The sequence below is a fragment of the Monopterus albus genome, unplaced genomic scaffold (assembly GCF_001952655.1).
Source record: "Monopterus albus unplaced genomic scaffold, M_albus_1.0 scaffold1.1, whole genome shotgun sequence".
Classification (NCBI taxonomy): Eukaryota; Metazoa; Chordata; class Actinopteri; order Synbranchiformes; family Synbranchidae; genus Monopterus; species Monopterus albus.
The window spans coordinates 1,986,463-2,012,690 of NW_018127881.1; the positions used below are offsets into that span (position 1 = coordinate 1,986,463).

Genomic DNA, 26,228 nt, shown 5'->3' on the forward strand with positions numbered 1-26,228 from the left:
ATTATTAGACCAGCAGGTCGTGAAAAGGTCTCCAGCCGCTGTAAGCTGCTGGCTGGTGGTGTCACGGACGCTCATTTCATCCTGTAGCACAGTCCATCAGACAGTGAGCAACGCAGATCAGAGGAGGGCTGTAGCCCGCTGATAACAGCCTCTGTCATTAACTCTTTTATTCATTCAAGGAAGGGGAAGGCAGCCAATTTCGTTCCCACAACTGAAAATTAAAACACACGCACACACGCCATGCACGAAGCAAGAGCACGCCAGAGCGACTCGTATTTTATTGTTCAAGCGCCGTGGTTGCAATCAGAGGTTTGAGATTTAACAGAGATGCACAGGCCCGATATATCTCGGCCTGGAGCCCGTACTCTCCATCCGAACGAGCCGCTGAAATCATTGCATCATGGTGCAGCTTTGTCGCACCCTGCATTTGCTTTAGCCCATACAGTTCTGTAAAATAAAGACCGATAAAGCAAACAATCAATCTTTTCGCTTCTTTTCTTTGTCTGCATTGAAGGATGAATTGCTGGTTCTCGGTACCTTATATTAATTAGCACCAAAGGGGTTCATTATTTTAGTTTTAAGATTTATTATTTATTGTTACAAAACCAGTACAGGCAGGTCTGTGGTGTTGTAGCCATTCGATCCTCCTCATAATCTTTGCCACAGATTCATAACAGACTGAACAAAAATAATAGCAAAACAAACTGGTCGCTGTTTACCGAACGATGATCATCAGCCTGCTGCTCTTCTCGGGTTACAGGCACCTTTTTAATGGGCCACTTTCAAAGCAAATGGCCTGGATGTATACAACAAAAGATCGTTTTACAGTCTACTGTATCCTAGTTCAGGATTATCTTTGTGTAGGCCGCGGTGTTGCATCATGAAGGTGAACTCGGATGCTGCAACCTGAGGAAACACTGAGCTTGATGGACACGAGGCAAAATCAGCAAACAGTTCACAGCACTTTGGGCCTCGGTTCGTAGAATCATTTAATGCTTCTTAGCAAGTCTTCAGTCAGCACGATATGTGGGAATTAAGGCAAAACGTAGAAGCTCGATGTTTTAAAAGTTTTGCCTTTTAGAAAGCATGAAAACCTACTTACTGTATATTTATTTCGCGTGATTGGGAAAAAGAATATAAATAAACCAATTATGCCTGCTCGCTCCTTACCAAATCAGGACCCACGTATTTGTGTTACCTCAGTACATTTTCTAACCGTTTTAATTAAATTTATGATCCTCTGATTAAATTATGATTAAATCTCATGATTTATATACTTTTTTCTCAACGGAAACAAGAGCATAGCTCGGGCTACAGCTTCACAAACACACTCAGTCAATGAATGAATGAATGAAGTAGCGTCCTGAAAAGGCGTCATCTGGAACATAAAGCCAGCGAAAGAAAAGTTGATCAAATTTTACGTTTCAGTTTCCAATAAAAGAGAGGCCACGTTCTCTATTGTAGGTGAATTACAATATTTGCGACCGCCGGTTCTATATCTTACCATAATTTAGGAAAGACAAAACGCAAGAAAATATTTTCCTCATCATCAACAAACCGAGCAATGATTTTTATCCATATAATCCCAGAAACAAGTTGGGTCACTATGTTAATGGTCCACGTCCTCTTCTTTTTAAAAAGGAATTTATAACATTTGGTTTTTTTAACAACAAATCCTAAATTTGTATAGAAAATCGTCCAAATAATTTGGGTTTTCAGCAAATTCCAGCCTCCTTTTATAAGCGTAAATTTATGCAAGATTTGAGGCCCCCGGAATGTTATTGGATGTTAGGATGAGGTATTATAGATTCTGGGTTGGGGAAGAGGTGGTGGGGGTACTGCAAGCACCTCCCCTAGAAATGCAGCAAATCTCTCCCGTTTTCTCCCGGTGGGGCACTGCGAGGGCTGGATACGTGCTTTGCACTGGCAGGCTGATGAGGACACGTGTCTCCTCCCTGCCTCTCCCCAGGCTCCATGGTACGGCACTGGCATCAGTTAAGGCATCTGAAAACCGACAGCTAGCTCCTGGAAACGTTGTCCCCTATCTTATATCCAAAAAGGAAAACGATATTATATGCCCTGCAGAAACCTGTGGCTCGCATTTTGTCGTGCGTAAAGCTTTTGCGCACACCCCTGGACCGCCTCAGAGACTGAATAGGCGCGCTACTCATCGAGCATCAGAGCGCAGTGCCAAGATGCAAAAAAGAAGAAGCGACGTCTGAAGGTGACATGAACCTGGGGATAATCAAGAACTTGTGCGATTCCTCGTGGTTTGATCTAATGCAGAGAATCAAGAGCTAAACCTCTGGCTAGCCTCGTTTTTATATTGACTGAAGGAGAAAAACACTAATTAAGCTGTAGACAACTGAGAGTCGGAAGAGGAGCAAAAATGGCGACGTTAATCAGAAGCAAGCTTACTAATAAACTGTCAAATGCAGCCACGGCTGTGTCCAACAAATCCCAGGCGAAGGTGAGCGGGATGTTCGCCAGGATGGGGTTTCAGGCAGCCACCGACGAGGAAGGTCTGGGTTTCGTTGCCTGCGACGACCTGGACTACGATCACCGGCAAGGCATGCAAATGGACATTTTGACATCTGATGAGATGGGGGGAGAGGGGAGCGGGGAAGGCGGTGTGCTGGAAGGGGACAGCCATTACCAGAGGGACGGCACCGGCCCACCACACTCAGCTTCAAAGGACGGAGGTCCGACGAACGAGTTGGCCGAAGTCAAACCAAAAATCACCGCTTGGGAGGCCGGCTGGAACGTCACGAATGCAATCCAGGTAAAGACGCACCTCATGGATTATAAACCCGGCGGTTGCGGTGCTCCGCTCTAATTGACCGAGCCGCCTCCGGAGCAGCTGTGAAATTCGAGATAAGCGCACACCTGCGACCGCACAGAAGGTTAATTCAAATATCAAGGGAGAAAATAAAAACCGCAGGCTCTATCCCTCTGGAGCAACTTTGTGGAGTTACTGTTTATAATAACGATTAAAAAATATTTAGACTAATTACAGAATATGAGACTTCTAGAGCACCCAAGACATTTGTGTCATTGCAATATTTTCAGGTATTTTTAATCGAAGCAATGTAGAGAGTTTAGAACACCTAAGGAGTTGCAATGGTCTGAAAGGGGGAGGTAAATCATGTCCTGTGCACCTCCTCCTTCGTTTAACGCACACACACACATAGGTGTGTATAGTGATGTCCAATGTCACTGATGCTTGCCCCTGATAACTGTTCATCTAATATTCTGCACGACAATGAAGGAATGGATAAGGGAAAAACATGTTGTAGGCTTTGGGTTTATAAAAAACCGAAGCCTTTATTAATCATTATTGTTGGATTATTTTAGGACTATTTAAAGGTCAGAATCTCCTAAATTAATAGCAGCTACAGCACAGAGGCCATTTAGGCCAAGTTGCCTGCAAGAAGACTTTTACGCAAGACCGTATTAAGAGCAACGAATCTCATGTATTCCACTGTGGTCTGTGTCATGCATTTGCAGAGGCAAATGCGAGAATGCGTTTTTATGCAATTACGCACAGAACTATGTGTACACGCAGATATTTTGTCCAAAATGTGCTGATTATTGAGCGTCAGAAGAGAAACGCCATCATTGAAAGTGCGAGGGTGTTACTGGAGAGTGATGTCTGAGTGTGGAGGCTATGCGACAAAAATCTCTAGACGCAATCCTTTTCATTCCATTATGAAGGCTGTGGTCATAGCAGTGACCGTGTCGTCAGTGTCTCCTCGCGGTGACGTCAGAGGCGGGCAGATGCGCTGAAAGCGAATTGGAAAACCCACAGTATGAAAACTAGAGTGACATCAATTGAAGGGCCAGGGCGACCATAGCCAAAGCCTTCATTACAATATGATCTGGTTAACACCAATAAAAAAAAGTCAATGATATTTTCAGAACACCATTAATGATTAATATTTGGTGAGAGGGCCCTAGTGATTCAATTCATTGACAAAATGTTTCCCTCCATTTCTGTGTTTATAGGGGATGTTTGTTCTTGGCTTGCCCTACGCCATCCTGCACGGAGGATACCTCGGACTCTTTCTCATTATTTTTGCCGCCGTGGTGTGCTGTTACACAGGAAAAATCCTTATTGCCTGCCTGTACGAGGAGGACGAAGACGGGCAGCTGGTCCGTGTGAGGGACTCCTATGTGGACATTGCCAACGCCTGCTGCGCGCCCAGATTCCCGTCTTTAGGTGGCCATGTTGTGAATGTAGCCCAAATCATAGAGTTAGTGATGACTTGCATCCTGTATGTGGTGGTCAGTGGTAATCTCATGTACAACAGCTTCCCTAACCTACCAGTTTCCCAAAAGTCGTGGGCCATCATCGCCACCGCCGCTCTCCTCCCCTGCGCGTTTCTGAAGAACCTGAAAGCCGTCTCCAAGTTCAGCTTGCTGTGCACGCTGGCGCATTTTGTCATCAACATCCTGGTCATAGCTTACTGCCTCTCTAGAGCGAGGGACTGGGCCTGGGACAAGGTCAAGTTTTACATCGATGTCAAGAAGTTCCCCATCTCCATTGGGATTATCGTGTTCAGCTACACCTCGCAGATCTTCCTGCCGTCTCTGGAGGGGAACATGCAAAAACCCAGCGAGTTCCACTGCATGATGAACTGGACTCACATCGCTGCCTGTATCCTCAAGGGCCTGTTCGCCCTGGTGGCCTACTTGACCTGGGCTGACGAAACCAAGGAGGTTATCACAGACAACCTGCCGCCAACCATCCGAGCTGTCGTCAATATCTTCCTAGTGTCCAAAGCTCTACTGTCTTATCCGCTGCCGTTTTTCGCTGCCGTCGATGTATTAGAGAAAACGTTTTTCCAGGATGGGGGACGTGCGTACTTTCCGGATTGCTACGGAGGAGATGGACGCCTAAAATCCTGGGGACTCGCTCTCCGATGTAGCCTTGTTGTGTTCACCTTGCTGATGGCGATATATGTGCCACATTTCGCCCTCCTCATGGGTCTCACTGGGAGCCTGACGGGCGCAGGCCTGTGCTTTCTACTTCCCAGTCTCTTCCACCTCAAGCTTTTATGGAGAAAGCTGCTATGGCACCATGTTTTCTTTGATGTCTCCATCTTTGTAATAGGAGGTATATGCAGCATATCTGGTTTTATTCACTCAATAGAGGGGCTCATAGAGGCTTTCAACTATAACATAGAAGTTTAGATTCAAGCAGCTGCTGGAACTAGATGTCAACTGCAACCCCCCTTCATTTAGTGAAAAAATAAAACAAGAGTTCCCGACAAGCGCAGCCCCTCTGCTTATTTCATGCGTAAAAAGCGCGCGCAGAACACACGCGGACATTCATACTACAGTCTTGCATCAGTTCAGAAAAAATGCCCGCATACACACACACACACACACACACAAAGAGAGAGAGAGAGAGTGTGTGAAATGGAGCTTGTGGCAGTGAGGAAATCTAATGCATCTACAAAATCTGTATGGACAATTCATGTTGTATAAATATGCCAACAAAAGTACATATACATATTTTCCAGTGGAGTGAACGTTTACAACACTGACCTTAAATAAAGTTGCAAAAAAAGGGCAGTTTGTCTTTTCGTCGCTCTTGTGGTGTTTCTCCACATGAGACTTCACTTCATGTAATGCTCCAGTTTGTGATGGATGGACATTCAAACTCATAATGTGATTTAATGATTAAGATAAGTTTATTCAAAAAGACATAAAAGGGGGAAAATGCCACTTTCTTCTAAGTAAGGTTTACAGTGAATGCGGTGTTGAATCCAGAGAACAAAGACGAAAAAGTAACACAATGGCAACAACCAGCAGTAAAAATACATGAATATTAATGTTCCTTTTTAAGAAAAAGTTGTTTCATTAGAAATAAGGAAATTGGGCCTCCCCCTAGCAGTTTAAAACACTGGAAATAGTCAACAGCCACTATACAAACTATGCATTGAAAGTAGGAAATTCTAGACACACAAGACATAATGAAACTGGGAAGTGGAATTAAAGAAATTCTCAAAATGTCGATTCTTCAGAGTTAAAGTGATAATGTTTTATATATTGTTTTCCTTTTTAAGCCAATATTTGACTAGTATTTTATTGATCTTTCTATTGGCAATGACAAAATTAGCTCACCTGAAAAACACATTGTGGTAAACGCCAAAACCCACATCCTGGCTTGGACAGATGGGGACCCCAAACACACCAATTTTACCAAAACGCATATACATTACAAAAAAAAAAGGAAATACAGGACTGTTCAGAAATTGCTTTTAAACACTGTTTCGAAAATCTAGAAAAATCGAGCATTTAAAGAGGAAAATGTGCATACAGACATTTCTCATTCTGTGCAATCCAACGGGTCCTGTGGAAATGTTATAAAACCGTATGTGTAGTGTGTTATTGTGGTTTCAAAAAGATGGAATGTATATCTCAAAGTCGTTATCATATATCGTGCAATTAATATTAAAAAATAAAGAAATAAGTGAAATTATATTGTAAAATGTGTGTGGATTTATGTAAAACGAAAATCGGTCAGAACGTGTATTTTTTTTCTCTCTCTATAATAAAAGACAGAAAATGGTGAAGACAGTAGTGGCATTCATATTTTCTTTAATCGAAATAGACAACGAATAGCACTGTGAAGGCTGCAGAGGCCCAGACTTAGACAGAATTAAAAAAAAATACAATGCGTCTCTCTTCGTGAGAAACGCTTCAGGTCAATTTGACAGATGAATTACAATTTATCTGACAAATCAGAAACCCAGATTCGACCGCATTTCCTCGTAAACCCAGGACTACTGTCGGGATTTGTCTGCAGAAACATTCAAAGCATTCAACTCCCCCGGGCCTTACATTCCTGCATGCTAGAATAAAGAGCATTTCGCTAGATTGTCTGCTGTAGGCATCATTATGCTCGACCTGTTCATCCACTGTGTTGATTTCCTGCTCAGACAACATCTGGACAAGCACGCCTGTTGGGAGTGATCTAATCTCCAGATGTTGAAAACGTCAAGCTACTTGGTGCATAGCAATGCACGGTTTAAGGCACCGACCACCTAAATGAGCTGCAGTTTAAACGAAACTGAAAGGAAACAGTATAATATTTCAAATGGGATTAACATCTGAGATTCACAAGCAGAAACCACGTGGACAACTGAAGATAAGCTACTTCACTGGCTACTTTAAGTTAGACCAACATTTCTAATGTTAAGGACAGAATTCCCCTCAACCAAAATGCAATAGTAGCTGTGGCCGATTTGAAACACTGTAGCCATTTTCCAAAGGGATCATCATGTTTTAGTAATTCTCTATCAACCATTAAAATAAAACCCGATTACTTATAGATGTGAACGGATACATTTAAAGCACAGAAAGAAAATATAAAAATACAGCTAAAATGTGCTAAATTAAACTGGGAATTTCGGTATAAAGTCATAAGGTTAATTTCCTCCTATAATCATCTCTATGATAGTCACCAAACATTGCCTGGCGCGCCACCAAGTGGACAAAAGAGAGGATGCCTCCGTACAACCCGCAGATTACAAGCTTAATCAAATTGTTTGTACGCTTCTTTACCTCGGCAAGATATTCGCTGGATCCGATGGACATGGCCCTTTTCACAGCCGTTAAGCAATTTATAAATAAAACTGCAGTCCCTGCCTCTGGTTGGACGACAAACTTAACATAGACAAAGACTAACACACACGTTTGAATAGGTTATGTATAAAGTCACTTTAAATTTTACTGTGATGAACAGATTTATCAAGTATGACAGTGGTAAGAACACCCAGAAAATCTCCACTGAACTCCCCATTCAGCTCTGGCATATCACATATCACTCAAGGAGGTTGACAGACTGATGCTTGGGTATCACACACACAATATCACTGGAAATATTTACCAAGGACTAGAGGGAGTTTGAAACGTAGATATTTATTTCCACTGACAAACACATACTGGTCAAGGTGATATTCCACAGAAGATAATTTACTTTTTATTTCAAGTAATGACATTTAAAGGAAAGCTCAATAAAACCTCAATTATACAAAAACAAACATATTTACAGGCAATAAAATGCCATTGTTAGAAAAATACTGAACAGAATAAGAAAATAAAACAAAAAGATGATCAAGTGGCTCAAGATGCCTGCAGACAAGTGACTTACAGTCAAAACCAGTGTTGTAGCACAAGCTGATTCTGATGTTCCCACACCTTTGTGCAGATTGTGTCCTGCAGCGCTCCACCATCACATTTAGTGGAAGGGAACAAGGCTCATTGGCTGGGCTCTTCACTGTTCACGGTTACGGGTTTCTTGGTCGAGAACTCAGCCACCCAGGGGTGTGACAGGACTCCCTGGATGGGGAGTCTGTGCATTGGGTTGTGCTTTAACAGCCTGGCAACCAAGTCTTTTGCACCAGCACTGATAAGGTCTGGTGTGGGGTAAGTGTACTCCACCTGGATAACAAAACAGACAAATAAGGATTTTTACACTGACACAGACGTAATGATCCACAAAAATAAATTTCAAGATGTTACCTTGGAGTTTGGGAAATCATGATGAGCATTTCTAATTATACAACGCTGTATATATAAATGATTTAAAGGGGAAACAAACAGTCGCAGAATCAAGTTTCTATCTTTGACAGCTTGTGTCATGTCACTTAGCTTTAAGCCTCTTTTTTGCAAAGTTAGTTCAACCACTACTCTTTTTATTATACACTTGAGAGAATGACTGACAGTCAAACTTCTGACTGCATTAAAGCTACTGCATGTAACCGAGGGTAGCACTAGCCTGAAACTCCAAATCAATCCACTCTGCTCTGCCCAGCACTTCAGATATTTGTCATTATGAAATAATAAGAAGAGAGAAGGCAACAAAACTTCCTGATGAATCAGAAGAAAATGAAAATCTCTGTTGGAGAGGGCAATCCCAGTTAAAACCTTTTAGAAGCCAATATCTCTGCACTGCTGCTCAATGAGTCTGGGTCACAGGAGGCTTCGACAGCACCTCTCCTTATTAAGTTTGAGCAAATTTCCACAACAAAAATATTTGACAAATTTACATACTATAGCTTTAATTAGGATAATTTTTATTTCACTAAAACAGTTTCAAATTACATACTCATTTGAAGTTGCATTCAAAAGTTGACAAAATATGCCAGTCGTCTCAGTGTCTAGCCATTCTTGCTTTACCCTTGATATCCGGCGGTAGGTGTCCTCATGAGTTTTTGCTTCAAAGGGGGGCTTTCCAACCAGGAACTCATAGCAAAGGACACCCAGGCTCCACAGATCCACCTTTTCGTCATGAGTTTTTCCCTCAATCATCTCTGGAGGCAAGTAGTCCAGTGTTCCGCACAGTGTGGACCTCCTGATCAAGGAAAGAGTAACTGTTCAAGTAAGGCACATTTTACTTAGTTTGTAAAATCTCTAATGTAGACTGGAAAAAAAGGTGTCTAGACAATAACTTCTAGAGTGGGGAAAAAATCCTGACCTGAACACAGACATTAAAGCCACACAAAAAGGCAAATACAAAACAAAATATCATTCCGCTCCAAAACATTGCCTTTACAGGGACAGTAAAACGGTTGAAAACATAGGTGTCATTTGTACAAAAGTATGTTTATACCTGGAAGAGGGTGTGTGAACAGACCAGCCAAAATCTGCTATCTTTAGCTCTCCATGGGCCCCCAGCAGCAGATTCTCTGGTTTGATGTCCCTGTGGATCACCTTCTTGGAGTGGCAATAGTTCAAGGCATCTGCGAGTTCCATGATGTACTAGCACAGCACACAAGTAACAGCATAGTGGAAACACTAATTACACTTGGCTCAAGTGTTGCATCACACAAACTAATTATTACTTTCACTAAATTAACTTCTACAGATATTTAAGTTTGTTATATAAACTGCTTATTTGATGGCCAAATATATACTGTATTTTACAAACAGATCTTAAAATTGGCAGGCTTACAGTGGCACTTCTGTCTTCAGGAAACCTTCCACAGCGCTGTAGCTCACTGTAAAGTTCTCCCTTGGGTGCAAACTCAAGGATGAGATACACACGAGATGCGTCGTGGAAGTATCCATAGAGGCGCAAGATATTGGGGTGCCTACATGATGCCAATAAGAGAGAGAGAAAGAAAGTGAGAGGTATTCTGAGAACTTTTGAAGCAGTCAACCAATATTTCAATCAGAATGAATTCCGACTGAAATTCTGATCTGAGACTGGCATGAGCCAATCGGATCTGAACTGGAAAACACAATCATGAAGTAAATTTATTTCCCCTTGATAACCCTAACTCAGCCACATTCTGCTACACAACATGTGGCACATTGGCTTGGCCAAACAGATGGCAACTAACATTCACACTTGATTGTGAAAGGCTTTATATTATATAAGACACTGACATATGATGTGAGTCTATCAAAGCTGCATTAAACTGGGGGAGCCATTCATACAGGTTAAATTCCTTGCCATTAACTTCTGAAGACTTCAGGTTAAAACTGTATTGCATACAGACCAAAACAACCATGTTACAAATATTACATAACAAAACATTTCAATTTGGCCACCTGCTATCTAGAGCCCCTTTTACACAGAGATCATGGCACAAACTGCCAATGTTCTGAACCTCCTTGAAGGCAGCTTTTCTGATTTAAACCCTTTACATCAAACTTAAATGCTGGGATATCTGACGCTATACACGGTAAGTCATTCTTATGCTTATATAGTGTTTTTCTATGCAATGAAGTAAGTAGTGTTTTTACACTATTTTCTATTTATTCATTTGCGCGCGCACACACACACACACACACTGATGGCACAGTCACCAGGACCAACTTTTGGTTCAATGTCTTGCTAAAAGACACTTCAACATGTGAAGCGGAGAAGCTGGGATTGAAACCACCAACTCTCCGGTTAGAAGACGACCTGCTCTACCTCCTGAGCCACCCCATACACACAAGGTGCACATCAGAACAGAAAGAAGTGTGCATTTTGGCTGCATTCACACAAAATCCTTCCTGCAGGTTTTACAGGTGTGTGGCTGTGTTTATTCCTGCCTTAGAATGCAACCACAGTGAAACATCACAAAATAACGTTTTAATTCTCCGACTGACTTTGTCTCACTGACACTCCCTCTTCTCATTCACTCTGCATCTCTCTCTCTCTCTCTCTCTCTCTCTCTCTGACCTCCAATCCCCAATTCTGCCTTGTCTCATTTATACAGCAGGTGAGGCCTACTTGTCTCACCAAAATATTACTTCTCATTGCAGAATTTTGGAGGGTCAACATTGACTCCCCATGCCAGTAGTATACATTTATACAGAACAGTGAGGCTGAAAACTCATTGAATGGGCAGTGTGAAGGGGGCTCAGATCACTCTTAAATACAAGTTACTCTGGCTATCGTTTATACTGCCAAATCATCTTCTAGTACACAGCACAAAATATATTCTGTTTGCATAACAGCAGTCACTTATGCAGTGTTTTAACTTCCAGACATTACCTTTCCTCCTCTTCAGCTTAAATGACAATGATCATTTATTTAGGTATGATCCCTTCAAACTATGGGACACCAACTTTTGTCAACCTGGTTATTTAGGTTTAGGTTTGACTTAAAGTTAATGCAGAAATCAGTGGCAAGTCTTTTAAACTTATATAATTACAATGCCCACCAAGCCAAACAACATCTGATTGGCCCAACTATTCAAGATTCAAGTGTGGCATAATGTTGCATAATCTGAACAATACTTCACCTGAGGTGAGACTGGATCTCTACTTCTCTCCTCAGCTGGTGTTCCACCCCAGCCTTTTCCAGCTGCTTCTTGAAGAGCACCTTCAGGGCCAAGATGAACTTACTTTGTCGCTCTCTGGCCAGGTAGACATTGCCAAATTTGCCCTTTCCTAATGGACGGCCAATGTCAAAATTTTCTAAGCACCATCGCTCCCTGTGTGAGCATAAACATGGATAATTATAAACAGTGCCTAAATGTGTAAACCTACAAGGTGATATATGAAAGAAATTAATTGAATATTGAATCAAACTGATACATACTTTGATGAAGAGGTCTTTGAAGAATCATTCTTGGTGGGTATGCCTAATAAAAAGAAAAAAGGACATTTTAACATCCAAAATACCAACTTTTGTTTATCAAATTCAACATTATACTTACTCTGCAGTTTCTCTAGTTTTGCTGCTTCTGATAGTGGTTTTGCCGATTCCGGGTTTACCTTGGGCATGTTTGTTTTCGGCTGATTTTGCTGGGAACCAGGTCTGGGCAGTGGTGCAGGATTTACAGTCTTGGTAGCAGGGTCCACATTCTCAGAGGGCTGTGTGGACTTGACGGCAACTGATACATGAGACACCGGTTTCTGATGGCTCACAGGCCGCTGAATACGCTGAGGTCCATTTGACACACCTAGGACCCGGTGGTGCTGAGTTGGTGTAACTTCAACTTTCTGACTCATCAGTGGCTGTTGTGACACAGGAATCCGTTTTGGGCCAGCACCATTCAACTACAATCAAAGGAAGCCACATAAGACTCATTAAATAATTTCTATTGTTTTTAAGTAGTTTTTTTCCAACAGAGATCTTTTATTTGAGTGCTTTGTTTCTTCACCATTTCACAAGCAGGTGAAATAGACACGATTTCTACTTTCACAACTAGTTTCCTTAATTCTGTCAATGACCTTTTATCTGACTTTCTTGACTTCAATCCCGTTATATTAATGCTCACAGCTATAGCTCTCTGTTTGGGACTCAGCCTGTGCTAGTGAGTACTCATCAGTGTTCATCAAGTTAAATTTACATGTTAATTTAAATTAGTTAAATTTAAGTGGGCTACTAGCACAATTCACTGTTACAACAATATAGTTTACAAGAGTATAACATCTTACAACCACAGTCACACACATTTTATAACTAACAGTACTGTCTACAGTAGGCAAGAGACAAGATTTAAGACTTAATGAAATTTACAATTTTAATACATTCTAAAACTTTGAGAAAACTGACTTGAATACCTCTATTTAATGTCAGTATGATAAAAGTCAGAGAAGTGAAACTACAATCCGCGATAGCAGTGATTCAGTTATTTTTATGGTGAGGGCAATATTGTGCAATACCTTCACTTCAGGCCTTTGAGGGTTCATGTCCTTTGTCTGCCTGGCAGAAGAGTACATCATCTGTGGAAAAAGTACTTCAGGTTTTAATAAATACATAAAACGTTTTCAGGTCAGAGTCGATTAAAAATTATATTTGTTTTACCACTGTAGTTCCTCTAATATCCTTAAGATTTACTGTCTCTCTGTACAGTTTTGTATTGGCGTTATAGCCACAAAAAGCATTAACGTTGTCATGTATCAAAGCTCTCTTATCTAAGACAGTATGAAGAAACAAGACAAAAATACCAGAATTGCACGCTATCAACCTTAACAATGAGATTAAACGTTAACCATCAACCTCACGTTGCCATATGCCTATTTGCAGTTTACTTTAACGTTAACTCACAGCTAATGTTAGCTGGCTCACAGCTAAAGTTAGCTTAACGCTAGTATACACAGCACACGTAAACAACATGCAACACAAGTTATTAACAAAATAACTTGACTTACCTACTATATTACGACAACAATGACCGACAGCGACCACCGTCTGATAATATATGCAGAACTTTAAACAAACACAGAGCAGCTCCCAAGCAGGTGTTACCCTAGCTAGCTAGCATCTACGTCGACCACTAATGTAGCAAACTAGCATACATAAGGACTATCCAGTGTAACTGTACACAGAGATTACTTTTCTAATAACGCTATCACAATACGATTTCTATGAGTAGGAGTAAGCAGTCAATAGCTACAAAAAAAGGAAACTATAAAAACATGCTAGTTCAACTTTAGCTAAATGCCGCTTGCTAATACTTCCCCGGACACTAGCAATATTCGTTGAATTTCAAAAGTCCCTCGGTTCAAAACCTTTAAATTCACCACAGAATCCGATTGGTTGAGGAAATGCTCTATACTCGCTCACTATTGGTGGACAAGACTACAATGTTAGTGACGTCAGAGGAAATTCTCCAAATCAGTAGGTGGCAGCAGCAGTGGCTGAGCTATTGCTGAGCCCCGTGGTCTGAGATCTTTCTATCTCCTTCACAAGAAATACAATTATATTAACAGTTTATATACGTGGCAGAACATTATGACCCCACAAAGTAGCAAACATGGAAATAGACTATGCCTGTAAACTACAATACTGCTCTGAAGTTTTAAGTAACCACTCTGGACTTTTTGGCCCAACTGGCCATCAAATGACTAATGGAGACCAGTGCACTTCTGATAGATATTAAAAAAAGCTTTATCCACTGCAACACTTAAAGAATTACACCCTACTGGCATCTACATAAACATAAAACGGAATGGCACACAATAAACTTTATTTTAAACCATTCAAATGGGGAGTCAAGCATTCAGCCACAGTGTGGCAGCACATGGCTCTTCCATTTCAGATGCCACACCAGTGCATCCCATCAACTGACCAATGCAGGAAGATTGCAATTGTAGTGGTACACATTATACAGTACAATTACTGCATCAGCGTCTAGAGGAGCACCACTATATATATATATATATTTATAAATTTTCAATGAACATCTCTTGACTGAACCACCCAAAGGCAATCCCATCTACTACTCTGGCAAACTACTATGCATACCATGCTACATTTTCACAGTGGGCATTTTGGTCTAGTAAATAAAATATCCACTCCATGTTAAATACGATTTAAAACTGAATGCTGTTAATTCAGGGACAGCTCACTGCATTTTCACAAGACATTTGATTTTAATTTTAACAGTAGTAGGGTTTTAATGTTGAGCTGGTGTGCCTGTTTTTTTTTTTTGTGTGTTTTGTCTTTAGAATTACTGACAAAGAGCTTTAATTAAACAGACCACATTATTTTATTTCCTCATTCTAGAGTTGTAAAAACCTTCTTTTTTTTTTTAGAGGCACCAAGACAAAATGCACCTTTTCCAACCAAGCATCCAATATCTCACTTCTCAGTGATTGAAATAATTCCCTCATTGAAAACAAACCGTTTCTCTAAATATTTGTTACAGGTAAAAAACAAAACAAAAAAAAACAAACATATAAAGAAACTATAATGTTCTGCTGCCCTTTATACATATGAAGCAAGACCTTCTCAAATGTGCAACACACTCTCACCTAGTAATACAAACATATTCACAAATTATCAACTCCCTCAGCATGTGTAGCAGCTTGTCTTAATCAAATTGTATTATTAAGTGCAAATAAATGTTAATGCAAAGCCTAAAGGAACATGCTGAGATGTCTGCATTACAGCCAGGGAATAATATTCATGTGCATCAGTAAATCTGACCCAGTTGAGAAAACATGTTCAGGTACAGCGTGTAACAATGTTTTTTACTGTTAAGCTTGTCTGAAACAGAGTTTGAGGTCTTCTACATGACTTCATCAAAACACAAATGTCAAAAGTACCTTGATCCCTTCTTTTTCACTTAAATACCTTAACAATATTAGTTATACTAAAATAGTTTATATTCATGCTTGTTTCCATTACTTGGTAGAGAGTGTTCTGTTGTTACTCAGGCCCCACAGGAGAACACTGTTGATGAGATGCTCTTACAAAAATACCTTATAAAACATTTGTGTAACATGTTACTGTGTTAACCCACCCATTTACTCTGACACTTGAAACCTATTCTGTGCACTCTCAACATGTATTGCACTTGACCCTTACTTTGACACTGCATTGTTTTCTGCAATCATCAGCTCAACAAGAGTATTCCTCATTTCTATACAGTTTATCTCACCAACTGCTTTTTGTGTTAACTGTAAACAGAGTTCCTGCCACAGGAGACCTACTGGCATTCCGTCTTTTACCAGGTGAAAACACTGCTGGCAAAGGTGATTTTAAAAAGGCTAGACAAAAAGCTGTGTGTCTGCTTTGGCACTTTGTGTGCTTTCAGTTTACCCGATGCCTGTGAGAATATTACACCTCCAAACACAAAGATAAAAACAACAGTCTTTAAACTTGTCCCTGAGTGTACCACTCTCATTTCCTCTCCAAGTTGCCCATCACTGCAGTCCTGCCCAGCAGAATCCTGTAAAAACACACTGCAGAATCCCTTTATGCTGCAGTCTGCTGTTCTTACATGTAATGCAGATGGTTAATTATATGATATGGATCAATTGTACCTTTAAATAATACAAAAACCCAGAGCACCAAAACATCATAAAGGGAGCCTGGGTGTACAGGTGGGCAGTTTCCCCTTAGGCTGTGCTGGGCGATAGAGGCACGTGTAATTTATCAGTGACTGCAGCCGCCATTGGGGTGCGCATGGTCCCGCATGCTGTGGTTGCCAGCTCCTCGATTTCCGCATTCAGTCGCCTGATTACCCACTCCATAGCTTCACGGCCCTGATCAGGAACAAACATAGTATTAATTTGAAGAAAAGAATAAAGAGAATTACATCAAGCTGAAAAGAATAAAGGAAAGTCAAGAATTATGAGCTGTTTAAAGAAAGAGCTATCTTGGCTCAACCTGGGGCAACAAATCTTCCCAAAGGGTCACATGATGAATTTGATAAAGTGATAAGTATGCTTTGAACAACAATTACTGGTATTTCAGTACTTAAATGATTATCGCTTTATAACCATCCCCTTGAGACAGCTATGTACAGAATGAACACGTTTGCCTTCATACAGGACATCACGTGAACTGCTTGGCTTTTAACCACAACCTTGCCTCAAAAAACATTTCTATATTCCAATACACAGATTTCTGCTTCATTTTAACCTACACCAAGCTAAAAAGGTTGAGAACCACTGAAACTGTTTAAGGCACTCTTTTATTATTTTATAGGTAAAAGTGACTTTATAAGCCACATTTGGACAAGAAATTGCTAAATAACACCATGACACTCCAAATGATTTGTGAGGCTCTCTTACCTTTCCAGCATTCGTAGAAATGGTGCTGGCCATAATTCCCTCCAAGTAACTGCTGAGACTGATACCTTTCACTGAGATGATAGCCTCCTGAGTCAGAACTGTCCTAAAGAAGAAAGGGTTTGTAAAGCAAAAAAAGGATGACTAAAAGTTGCCTGTAACAACCTGAGTGCTTAAGGAACTTAAGATTTTTCAGTGTAATTTTCAAATCACTGCACAATAAAAACATACTTCTCAGGATCCTCAGGGTGTGGTTTGTATGTTAACCTTTCATCAACAGATACCATGTTTGTGGAAGTGACCTACAGAGCAAATATTAAAAGAGACAGATTAGTAAATGTTAAGATACTGTATCAATCATCTATACCACTTATTGCTGAACAGGGTCTGGAGCCAATACTGACTGACATTGGGTGAGAGGCAGGGTACACCCTGGATACGTCACAGGGTTGACACTTAGTATGAGCGCATGTGGTTGTCGGTCCCTCACTCCTACGGGCAATTTAGAGTCACCAGTCAACCTAAGATACATGTCTTTGGACTAAGATACAGTATGTAATGTCTTATAATCACAGCCCACAGCTAAGTTATAGGACACCATCGTGAATGTTCATTGCTGAAGAGGGAGGGGTATGGACCAGTTTAACAAGCAAGACTTCATTCTCAGAAATGTTTCACATGCCAAGCTTATGTGTTTGTTATGCAAGATAGGGTACAAAGGTACGACGTAGATAGGTTATGTGACACCCATAACCTACACATAACATAACATTCTGTAATCAGGGTTTGGAAACAGTATGTACCTTAAAAAAGAGGGTAAAAAATTTCCATCGTTAATAGTTAAGTCACGCATCTACTTGCCAATATTATGTCCTATGACAGCATTGTATTTTAGCTGGTAGAAAGTCAAGGAAAGGTACAGTGGGGCAAAAAAGTATTTAGTCAGCCACCAATTGTGCAAGTTCTCCCACTTAAAAAGATGAGAGAGGCCTGTAATTTACATCATAGGTATACTTCAACTATGAGAGACAGAATGAGAAAAACAAATCCAGAAAATCACATTGTCTGATTTTTAAAGAATTTATTTGCGAATTATGGTGGAAAATAAGTATTTGGTCACCTACAAACAAGCAAGATTTCTGGCTCTCACTGTGTCACTATTAAAAACTACATTTACGTTCAAGTACACTGAGCTCTCTCTCATGCTCATTATATGCACATGGATGGTTACATCTCAACATTAACCAAAAGTAGGGAAGTGTTATTTTATTTAAAAAAAATAAATAAATAAATACTCACATTTGTGGACTGAAGTTCGAAGGTTTTCTCTGTGGTATCCACAACTGAGTGCTCCTTAATATATGTGCGTGTTCGTGAACTACCAATGATCTAAAAACAAAATAAGAAAAACAAAAAAAAAAACATTTTACTACAAACTACAATTAAAGATTTCTTGCAGATGTTACTTGATCAGTGTTTTGCCTTTTATCTTTAAAACAGTGCCTTAATTGATTTATTTTAATCTGCCTTCTCTGTGGATGGGCTACTTAGAAAGTCATTAAAACCACCAAGCTTCATGACTTGTAGACCATTAAAAACAACTTTGGCTTAAGTTAAAACTTCATGTTAAAAGAAAACTTTAACTGTGTTTTAAGTGGAAACACACCAGTGCCAACTGAGACTGAATTTGAATTACATGCAGTAAATCTTAACTTGCACACACAAAACCAGGACTTTGTTGAATGAATTCACAACAAAATGTTATTCAACTCCTTGAAACAATCTAAATATGTAAAAATTTGCTCAACTTAAATTATGTTTTTGTAATCAACATTTACAGTAGCTTATTCATGCAAACAAAAGGTGTCCTGTGGTTGTGATTTAACCTAAAATAATCTTATGAACTTTAGCTATGATATAGAAAAACTGAAATCTTCCTGAATATGATGTTCCACCCAAACATCTGTTCTACTATCTTGAGCTTTAAACTTATACTATATTGCATATTTTTATTTTCTTAGCACTCCACAACTACAACTCCCATGAGGTCTTGTCAGATTCCCTTTGTATTAAACTGACACTGAGGTAACCGCATGTCACAGCAAGTTATTTACATGCTACATCCAGTTTATATGCATACACTGTGGCTCAAGAGTGATTTACTTTGAGAAAGTCTCATTAATGGTCAGGTTATTAGGTTAGTAGACACGTGACAGTCTATAGCATAAACTGTCCTTGGAATTAAATGAGCTCATCATAGGTCTTCACAACCCCATCCTCAAACACCTAAGCAAAGTTCAGCTGCTGACTGGAAAAATGTTTACACTGATATGACAGAGTAGCAGGAGATTATCTTTCTCCAGTCTTATCATTACTGCATTCAGACAGTCAAATAGAGGAAAAACAGAGGGGAAAGTTCAAATGACGTTGCAGAAATCCAAAAGCCTCCGTCACTGCTCTACATTCTAGTGACCTCTGGCTTTAACAGAGTTGACCCAGAGATAGAAAGTTGCATCACATGCCATCATGGGTTACACCTCAGCAATGACAGAAATGTCACTACGGTGTCCCGTACAACATGAGCCATGGCATAAAGCCATGACCTTGCTTGGGTCCAAGTCAGCATCAAGGTCTGCTGCTGCTGCTGCTATCCCTGAACAGAAATAGCCTTGCGGGTTAAGGTCACAAGGGCAGGTTGGAAAGCACTGAACATACTGTATCTCCAGTATTATGCTGACCAAGGCTATAACTGGATTCTTGTGTGGCATTTACTAGTGTGACTTTCAGAAGTTGTTTTAGGTCATTTTAAATAATCACAATAGGTAAACATTATGGGTTTTTTCAGCTATGACCCAATACCTTTTTCATCAAGTGCTGTACAGATTTCATTAAACCACAACAAAGAGAAATGCCCAAACCACAAGCACAAACTTGCAAGTCAGGTTTTTTTTCTAAGTCCAGAGACACATGTACATTTTAAGTGTAACCAAAGAAATTAAACTATAGGGTTGTCGCAACACATTTTTTAACAGTGATGCTAGACTGCAAACCAATATCACAGAAACAGCTGGGGGTTTTGATACTCACAGCCTTCACTATAGATGGTAGGCCCCACTCTGTAGTCAGCAGTCTTTTACTGTGGAGGCGTCCCTGTTGGTCAACGTCTCTGTCCAACACATCCACTCCAATCACACTGGGGCTCATGGGGTTGGGATACTTCTGCATAGCAGCCTTGATCACCGTTTCCCAGGGATGACTGTTAAAGAAAAGCCAAAAAACCATGACATCACTGCATTGAAGACTCATACAATTACACACACCGTTACAATTTTTGTAAACATTTAATTTCTTTAGTTTCATGGCAAAAGTGAAAACAAAAGATATCCAACTGAACATACTTATTGTATTTTCATAATAAAATGCTGCTAGTAAAATGTCAGTGCCCTAAATTCTTAGTCTTTTTTTCAAACAAACTGCATGTCACATTTTTATAGACTAAACTATTCAACAGTTCAAAAATTGTTGGATTAGCTTTGCCTTGGCCAACCCAGCCGTAAAATACTACTTACATATGAATGGCTTGGTGATGGGAATCCATAATAAATACTGTGTATTTATTATGTACTGTGTAGCGGAGGGGACCTAGTTTATTAAATAAGATTGGTGAGCTGTAACATAATAATTATTCAAATCTTCCAGAGTTTTGACTCACTACTCCGATTTTTTAAAGAGATTTAAACCGAGTGAAACTAGTTGTCCTTCACTCTCATTATCAGGCTACTTTGAACTTTGGGTTCGCAGGGCTGAGAAGTACATAAATAAAACGCAAATTAAGACACTTTGAGCTGAAATGACAGACGTATGAAACGTGCCGGCGTGGCGCAGTGACGCACACAGGCACAGTACAATGTAGGTGAAAGGTCGCGCACTGGGGCTGGCTCTGACCGGCTAGTTACGCAATTTGAACGCATTTTTTCGTAACCACATCCAGACCCTCTTGAATTCTCACTTATTACGGCTTTATATTAGTTGTAAGAAATATGTGCGTTATTTGTGCATGCTGTATAATGTGGTATTTGTTAAAAAGGCGTTTCAAGGAGGAAATCCATGGGAACAAATCACGATGCTTCTACTACTAGCATACTAGCTAATAACACTAAAGTCTAAGTTAAAAGCTTTTTCCGGTTTGGGTTTCAATAAACGATGCAAATATTATTAACCGGATTAAATGCGAAGCCAGGTGGTGTTAACGTTAACTACTTAACGTAACTAACCTGAACCAGACAGTGAACCGCCACAGACAACGGTCTCTAAGGTTAAACCCATCGCCGTTCTAAAAACAAGTTAGCTAGCTAAATACTACTCACTTGAATATGTGCTCTGACGTCCAGATCTTCATGGTTGAATGGGTTGACCGATGCTAGTGATATCTGGAGTCGGCACAATCACACTGACTCCAGTCGGTGAACTACATTCAAAGACATCCGTGAATCTCCGCCCACTGTACCGAAGCGGTCCTGTCACATGAGTTTATTACACACTTCCGTTGTCACATGCCACGTGACGTGAGTTCGCTTACACTGGAGACTAGTGATTGGAATGACGTCTGTTTGTCTGTCTGTCTGACAGAGCGCAGAGCTTAGCTAAACACTCGCAGAGCATTAGGTCACAGCAGAGTAAAAGATGAAACGTGGCTTCGGCTGCAGTGACACAAAACCCTTTCAGTATGGTTGTGCGGAGGTGTAGCCCCGTTTATTTGTACTTTAGAACGTAAGTGAAACAACCAGAAAGTAACATTTTATTTCCCCGATTCACTGCGTTGTTCATGCTAGCCCTTTCTCTCTTCAGACACTCTTGATCGACTACCGTTGCGTGCGCGCTCTCGGTCTAAATTGCCTCTGGATCTCTGGCACGCAACTTAGCCAACTTATACCATAGCGTGCAGTTTCTATTCATCTATGCAACTCATTTCGTACATTTAAACTTTGACGTTACGCATTTCAACTCGGTGAAGGTTAAAGGTCGTCCGCTGTTAACCTTGAAATAATGAGTTATACTGACCAGTGATGAAATAAAATTTTAAAAATTATAAATTATAGCCCACCCATTCTGATTTACAGTATATAATACAGCACATTTTTATTTAAGCAACAGTTTATATACAGTCAGCAAAACAGTATGAAAAACTTTTAGGAAAGCTGTGGTAGACTAGTAATATGGCAGTTCAATATATGGAGCGTTAATGTAGCCTGTCAGGTTTGTGAGAATTTATTTATTTAACATTCAGTTGAGTAGGTAAAACTGATGTCTTCTTCTTTGTTAACATTTAGTTGGATAATCGAGCCGATTGCCACACTGAAACTTTGAGCCAGATTGCCCTCTGAGAGGTTTGTCACATATGAATTACAAGCAATACTATCCTCTTTATCTCTGCACATGCTGTGTATGAGTGGTTTACTTTAGTGCAGTATTGCAGACACATTTCCACGTTATGCGTGCTTATCTCAGAGTGCAGACTTTAGCCAAGTTTCGTGTAATCTCTATGTCCCAGACTTGTAACAGTGGGAGGAAACTGTGTGACAGCCTGGAACTGCCACTGTGCTGTCAAAGTGCTGTCCATCATTGTGCAGTTTAGTTTGGTTCAGTTTAACTTCTTATGATAAAAATGAATGAAATGAGAAAGTGTTTTGGTGATTTTAGAGTTGTTATGAATGTGGTCTCAGTTGATAGAAATCACCCTTCTTTTTTGGTGTTTTCCTTTTCTGGTTTTACTGTTTTAATTCCCATCATAATTTAGATACAGAACATTCAATGTAATATTTAATGTAAGTCTGAAAAAACATTGGACAAACAATGTTAACATCACATTTTCATTTTTATGGCATTTCTATGTATACATGGAAAAATTAGCATGATGTTCAAATATTTACTACAAAAGAAAAACTTTAATCTTCAAATACAAACATATACAGGTAAGCACACAAATCATTTGGAGAATACATAAAAGATAAAAAGCACAGTCTAGCACATTAGATCAATTTTATCTAAACCAACCAAAGCTATAAATTAAACTAAAAAAATAGTTCCTTCTTGGATCAACAATTGTTTTCCATATTCTTGCAACAAGGTGTCAAAGCTTCACACCACACTGTAGCCCCCTGTCTTCTAATCATCTGCAGTTTCTTTGCTGCTTTCAGTCACTGTTTCCAGTTTAACTTCTACCCAAGACTGAACCTTTGTTGCTGGTGTTGATGGCTCCTCCACTTCTTCATCCTCTACTTCCCAATCTAGATCAGCAGTGGCATCCTGATACTGCTGGTATTCTGACACCAGGTCATGTAGGTTGTTCTCTGCTTCAGCGAACTCCATTTCATCCATACCTTCTCCTGTATACCAGTGGAGAAAAGCCTTTCGTTTGAACATCAAAGAGAACTGCTCACCCAAGCGGCGAAATATCTCCTGAATGGCAGTATTATTGCCAATGAAGGTGGAGGCCATTTTGAGGCCTCGCGGAGGGATATCACACACGGCAACCTTGACATTGTGAGGGATCCAATCCACAAAGTAGTTGCTGTTTTTCTGCTGGATTGCAAGCATTTGTTCATCTACCTCTTTGGTGGACATCTTGCCACGGAAGATGCCAGCAACCGTGAGGTAGCGCCCTCGTTTTGGGTCGCATGCTGTCATCATGTTGCGGGCATCAAACATCTGCTGGGTGAGCTCAGACACAGTGATAGCTCTATATTGTTGGCTGCCACGGGCTGTGAGGGGCGCAAAGCCTGGCATGAAGAAGTGGAGGCGAGGAAAAGGCACCATGTTGACAGCCAGCTTCCTAAGGTCGGCGTTGAGCTGACCAGGGAATCTCAGGGAGGTCGTGACCCCGCTCATGGTCAGGGAGACCAAGTGGTTAAGGTCCCCATAAGTAGGCGTGGTCAGTTTCAGCGTACGGAAACAGATGTCGTAGAGGGCCTCGTTGTCAATGCAGTAGGTCGCATCTGTGCTTTCCAGGAGGTGGTGGACCGACAGGGTGGCGTTGTATGGCTCCACCACTGTGTCAGAGACTTTAGGAGAGGGCACGATGCTAAAGGTACTCATGATGCGGTCAGGGTACTCCTCTCGGATCTTGTTAATGATGAGGGTTCCCATGCCAGAGCCAGTGCCACCCCCAAGTGAGTGAACCAGTTGGAAGCCCTGCAGGCAATCACAGCTTTCACTCTCATTCCTCACTCTGTCAATAACCTGCTCCACCAGCTCTGCTCCTTCTGTGTAATGGCCCTTTGCCCAGTTATTCCCAGCTCCGGAGCTTCCTGCAACACCAAGAACAAAAAAAAGGTGTGTAGGTTAATGTAGTTATATCACTTGTAATAGAATTAGCAGGGACACATACAATACCTATTGCAACAATGAAAACATAAAAGACAAACATTTAAACACAAAAGTTGCACTACTGCATTGCATTAAGAGTCTCAATTCTGTATTACCACACTTCCAGTTTTCTTTGGCTAAGCATTTGAAACTCTAGTTTATGTGAGGTTTTTGTTTTCAGTTTTACACATGACATGTTCTTCCCCATGTTAAAATTGTTTTTCACTTTATCTCATTCGAGATCGAACCATTTTGAGTAGATTAACCAACACAGGCATGCTACAAGCCAGGATTGGCCAATGAGGAGGGATTTGTGTCCAGAGCACCAAATGTGACAGCACCATGAGTGTATTTCATTAAAATTGTAGTTGTTTCCTTTGCCAAAAAATCATTAAAATCATCTTAATTCAAACATGTAAAGGAAAGAGTCTCAAAAGGAACTCCCTGTGGCTGTTTTGTTGTTTGCCTCACCATGGATGAAGTTGTCTGGCCTAAAAAGGGCCCCGATGCGGCTTCCTCTTACACAGGCTCCAGGTCAATAAGCAGGGCTCTGGGCACATATTTTCCACCTGGAAACACAATGATTATTACCAATATAACCAAAAATGGGAATCTGTCTTAACATAAATATGTATGTCACCCATTTATGTTAAAACATCAAAAGCTTAATGATGTACTCTGAGAACAGATCATGAACCAACATTAATTTACAAAATAAAATTGCAAATATTGTCAAATTATGCACAGTAAAATTTGCATGTCGTTATGTCTTCTGTTTTACCATGTGCCTCACTGAAGTAGACATTGAGTCTCTCCAGCTGGAGCGTGCTGTCTCCCTCATAAATTCCTGTTGCATTGATCCCATGTTCTTCATTAATCACTTCCCAAAACTAGAAAGACAAATTCACAGATGAATATTATCATTGTGATATTAATGCTACTTAATTTATTTACTTGAATATATTACAAACATGTAACTTATTAAAAAAAAATTTAAAAACAACTTTGAAATATGTTTATGGTGATGAAATATTTTCTTACCTTGTTCAACATTTGAAATAAACATTAATACAGACAAAATTATATAGGATGTGTCATCCACCATTTTGCACCTTTCACGTTTTACTTTTTAATTTATGCATTGTGTTAATTTTTAGGCGGTTGTGTAGCTTTATCTTCTAAATTTTACTCTCTAGTCAATGTTTGGCTGGCAGATATAGTCTTATATAGATTGTCTTCCAGATGGGTACATGTTAAAATCTATACCAATTTATTAATCTTTCAGCTGCAATATAACATTAGTGATGTAGCTGCTCATGTTTTCATCTTTTACTGACATAGATAAATATTTGATGCTGCAATAAGATTATATTAAGTCTTAAAGGAATGATAATTAAAGTAGCTGCATGTTTCTCAGACTGCCACAACATCATTATGATATGTGTTAATTTACTTTAGTATTATCTTGTATTTTCAATCTTATTTTGTTGTAGCTGTGATGAAAATGTCCCGCCCATACTGTACCAGCCCTTATCTTTCTCTCAGTGCTTGACAAGGAACACCCTGTCACTTACAACTGTTGGTGGCAACATGCAAAGGCACTGCACGTCAAAATATGCATAATAATTTAAAAATTCTGAATTGGTATACATTTAAACATGTAATTATATTACTTTAAATCTCAATTAACTTAAAATAACTTTAAAAACAACTTTGAAAAAACTGTCTTATCAAAGTTGACACCAAAGTCAGGTCCAATGCATATTATAACTTAACAGTGGAGAAAGCATTTTATATTACTACCTTTGAGCCGATCTGGTTGCCACATTGCCCAATTTGCAGATGTACAATTTCCCGCATGATGGTCCGGCTACAGTACACAGAGC

The 26,228-nt window shown here is 40.0% G+C and overlaps 3 protein-coding genes and 1 pseudogene across 3 annotated transcripts; 1 reads left to right on the forward strand and 3 right to left on the reverse strand.

The window, feature by feature from the left end:
• Positions 1 to 1,853: 1,853 nt before the first annotated feature.
• slc32a1 (solute carrier family 32 member 1) lies at positions 1,854 to 6,687 on the forward strand. Its single transcript, XM_020596997.1, has 2 exons — positions 1,854 to 2,782; positions 4,006 to 6,687. The coding sequence occupies exons 1-2, from the start codon at positions 2,390 to 2,392 to the stop codon at positions 5,191 to 5,193; spliced, it is 1,581 nt and encodes a 526-aa protein (XP_020452653.1). The 5' UTR covers positions 1,854 to 2,389; the 3' UTR covers positions 5,194 to 6,687.
• Positions 6,688 to 7,977: 1,290 nt separating this feature from the next.
• Positions 7,978 to 13,958, reverse strand: aurka (aurora kinase A). The gene is made up of 9 exons (XM_020597131.1): positions 13,609 to 13,958; positions 13,120 to 13,179; positions 12,168 to 12,510; positions 12,050 to 12,092; positions 11,751 to 11,942; positions 9,965 to 10,103; positions 9,623 to 9,771; positions 9,190 to 9,364; positions 7,978 to 8,451 (listed from the first exon to the last, which is right to left on the reverse strand). Exons 2-9 carry the CDS (start codon positions 13,177 to 13,179, stop codon positions 8,269 to 8,271), a joined length of 1,284 nt encoding a protein of 427 aa, XP_020452787.1. The 5' UTR covers positions 13,609 to 13,958; the 3' UTR covers positions 7,978 to 8,268.
• Positions 13,959 to 15,131: 1,173 nt separating this feature from the next.
• prelid3b (PRELI domain containing 3) lies at positions 15,132 to 21,516 on the reverse strand. The gene is made up of 6 exons (XM_020597245.1): positions 21,345 to 21,516; positions 20,065 to 20,233; positions 18,277 to 18,366; positions 17,209 to 17,279; positions 16,981 to 17,083; positions 15,132 to 16,449 (listed from the first exon to the last, which is right to left on the reverse strand). Exons 1-6 carry the CDS (start codon positions 21,374 to 21,376, stop codon positions 16,303 to 16,305), a joined length of 612 nt encoding a protein of 203 aa, XP_020452901.1. The 5' UTR covers positions 21,377 to 21,516; the 3' UTR covers positions 15,132 to 16,302.
• A 640-nt stretch (positions 21,517 to 22,156) lies between these two features.
• On the reverse strand, positions 22,157 to 26,228 carry LOC109951123 (tubulin beta chain-like; annotated as a pseudogene).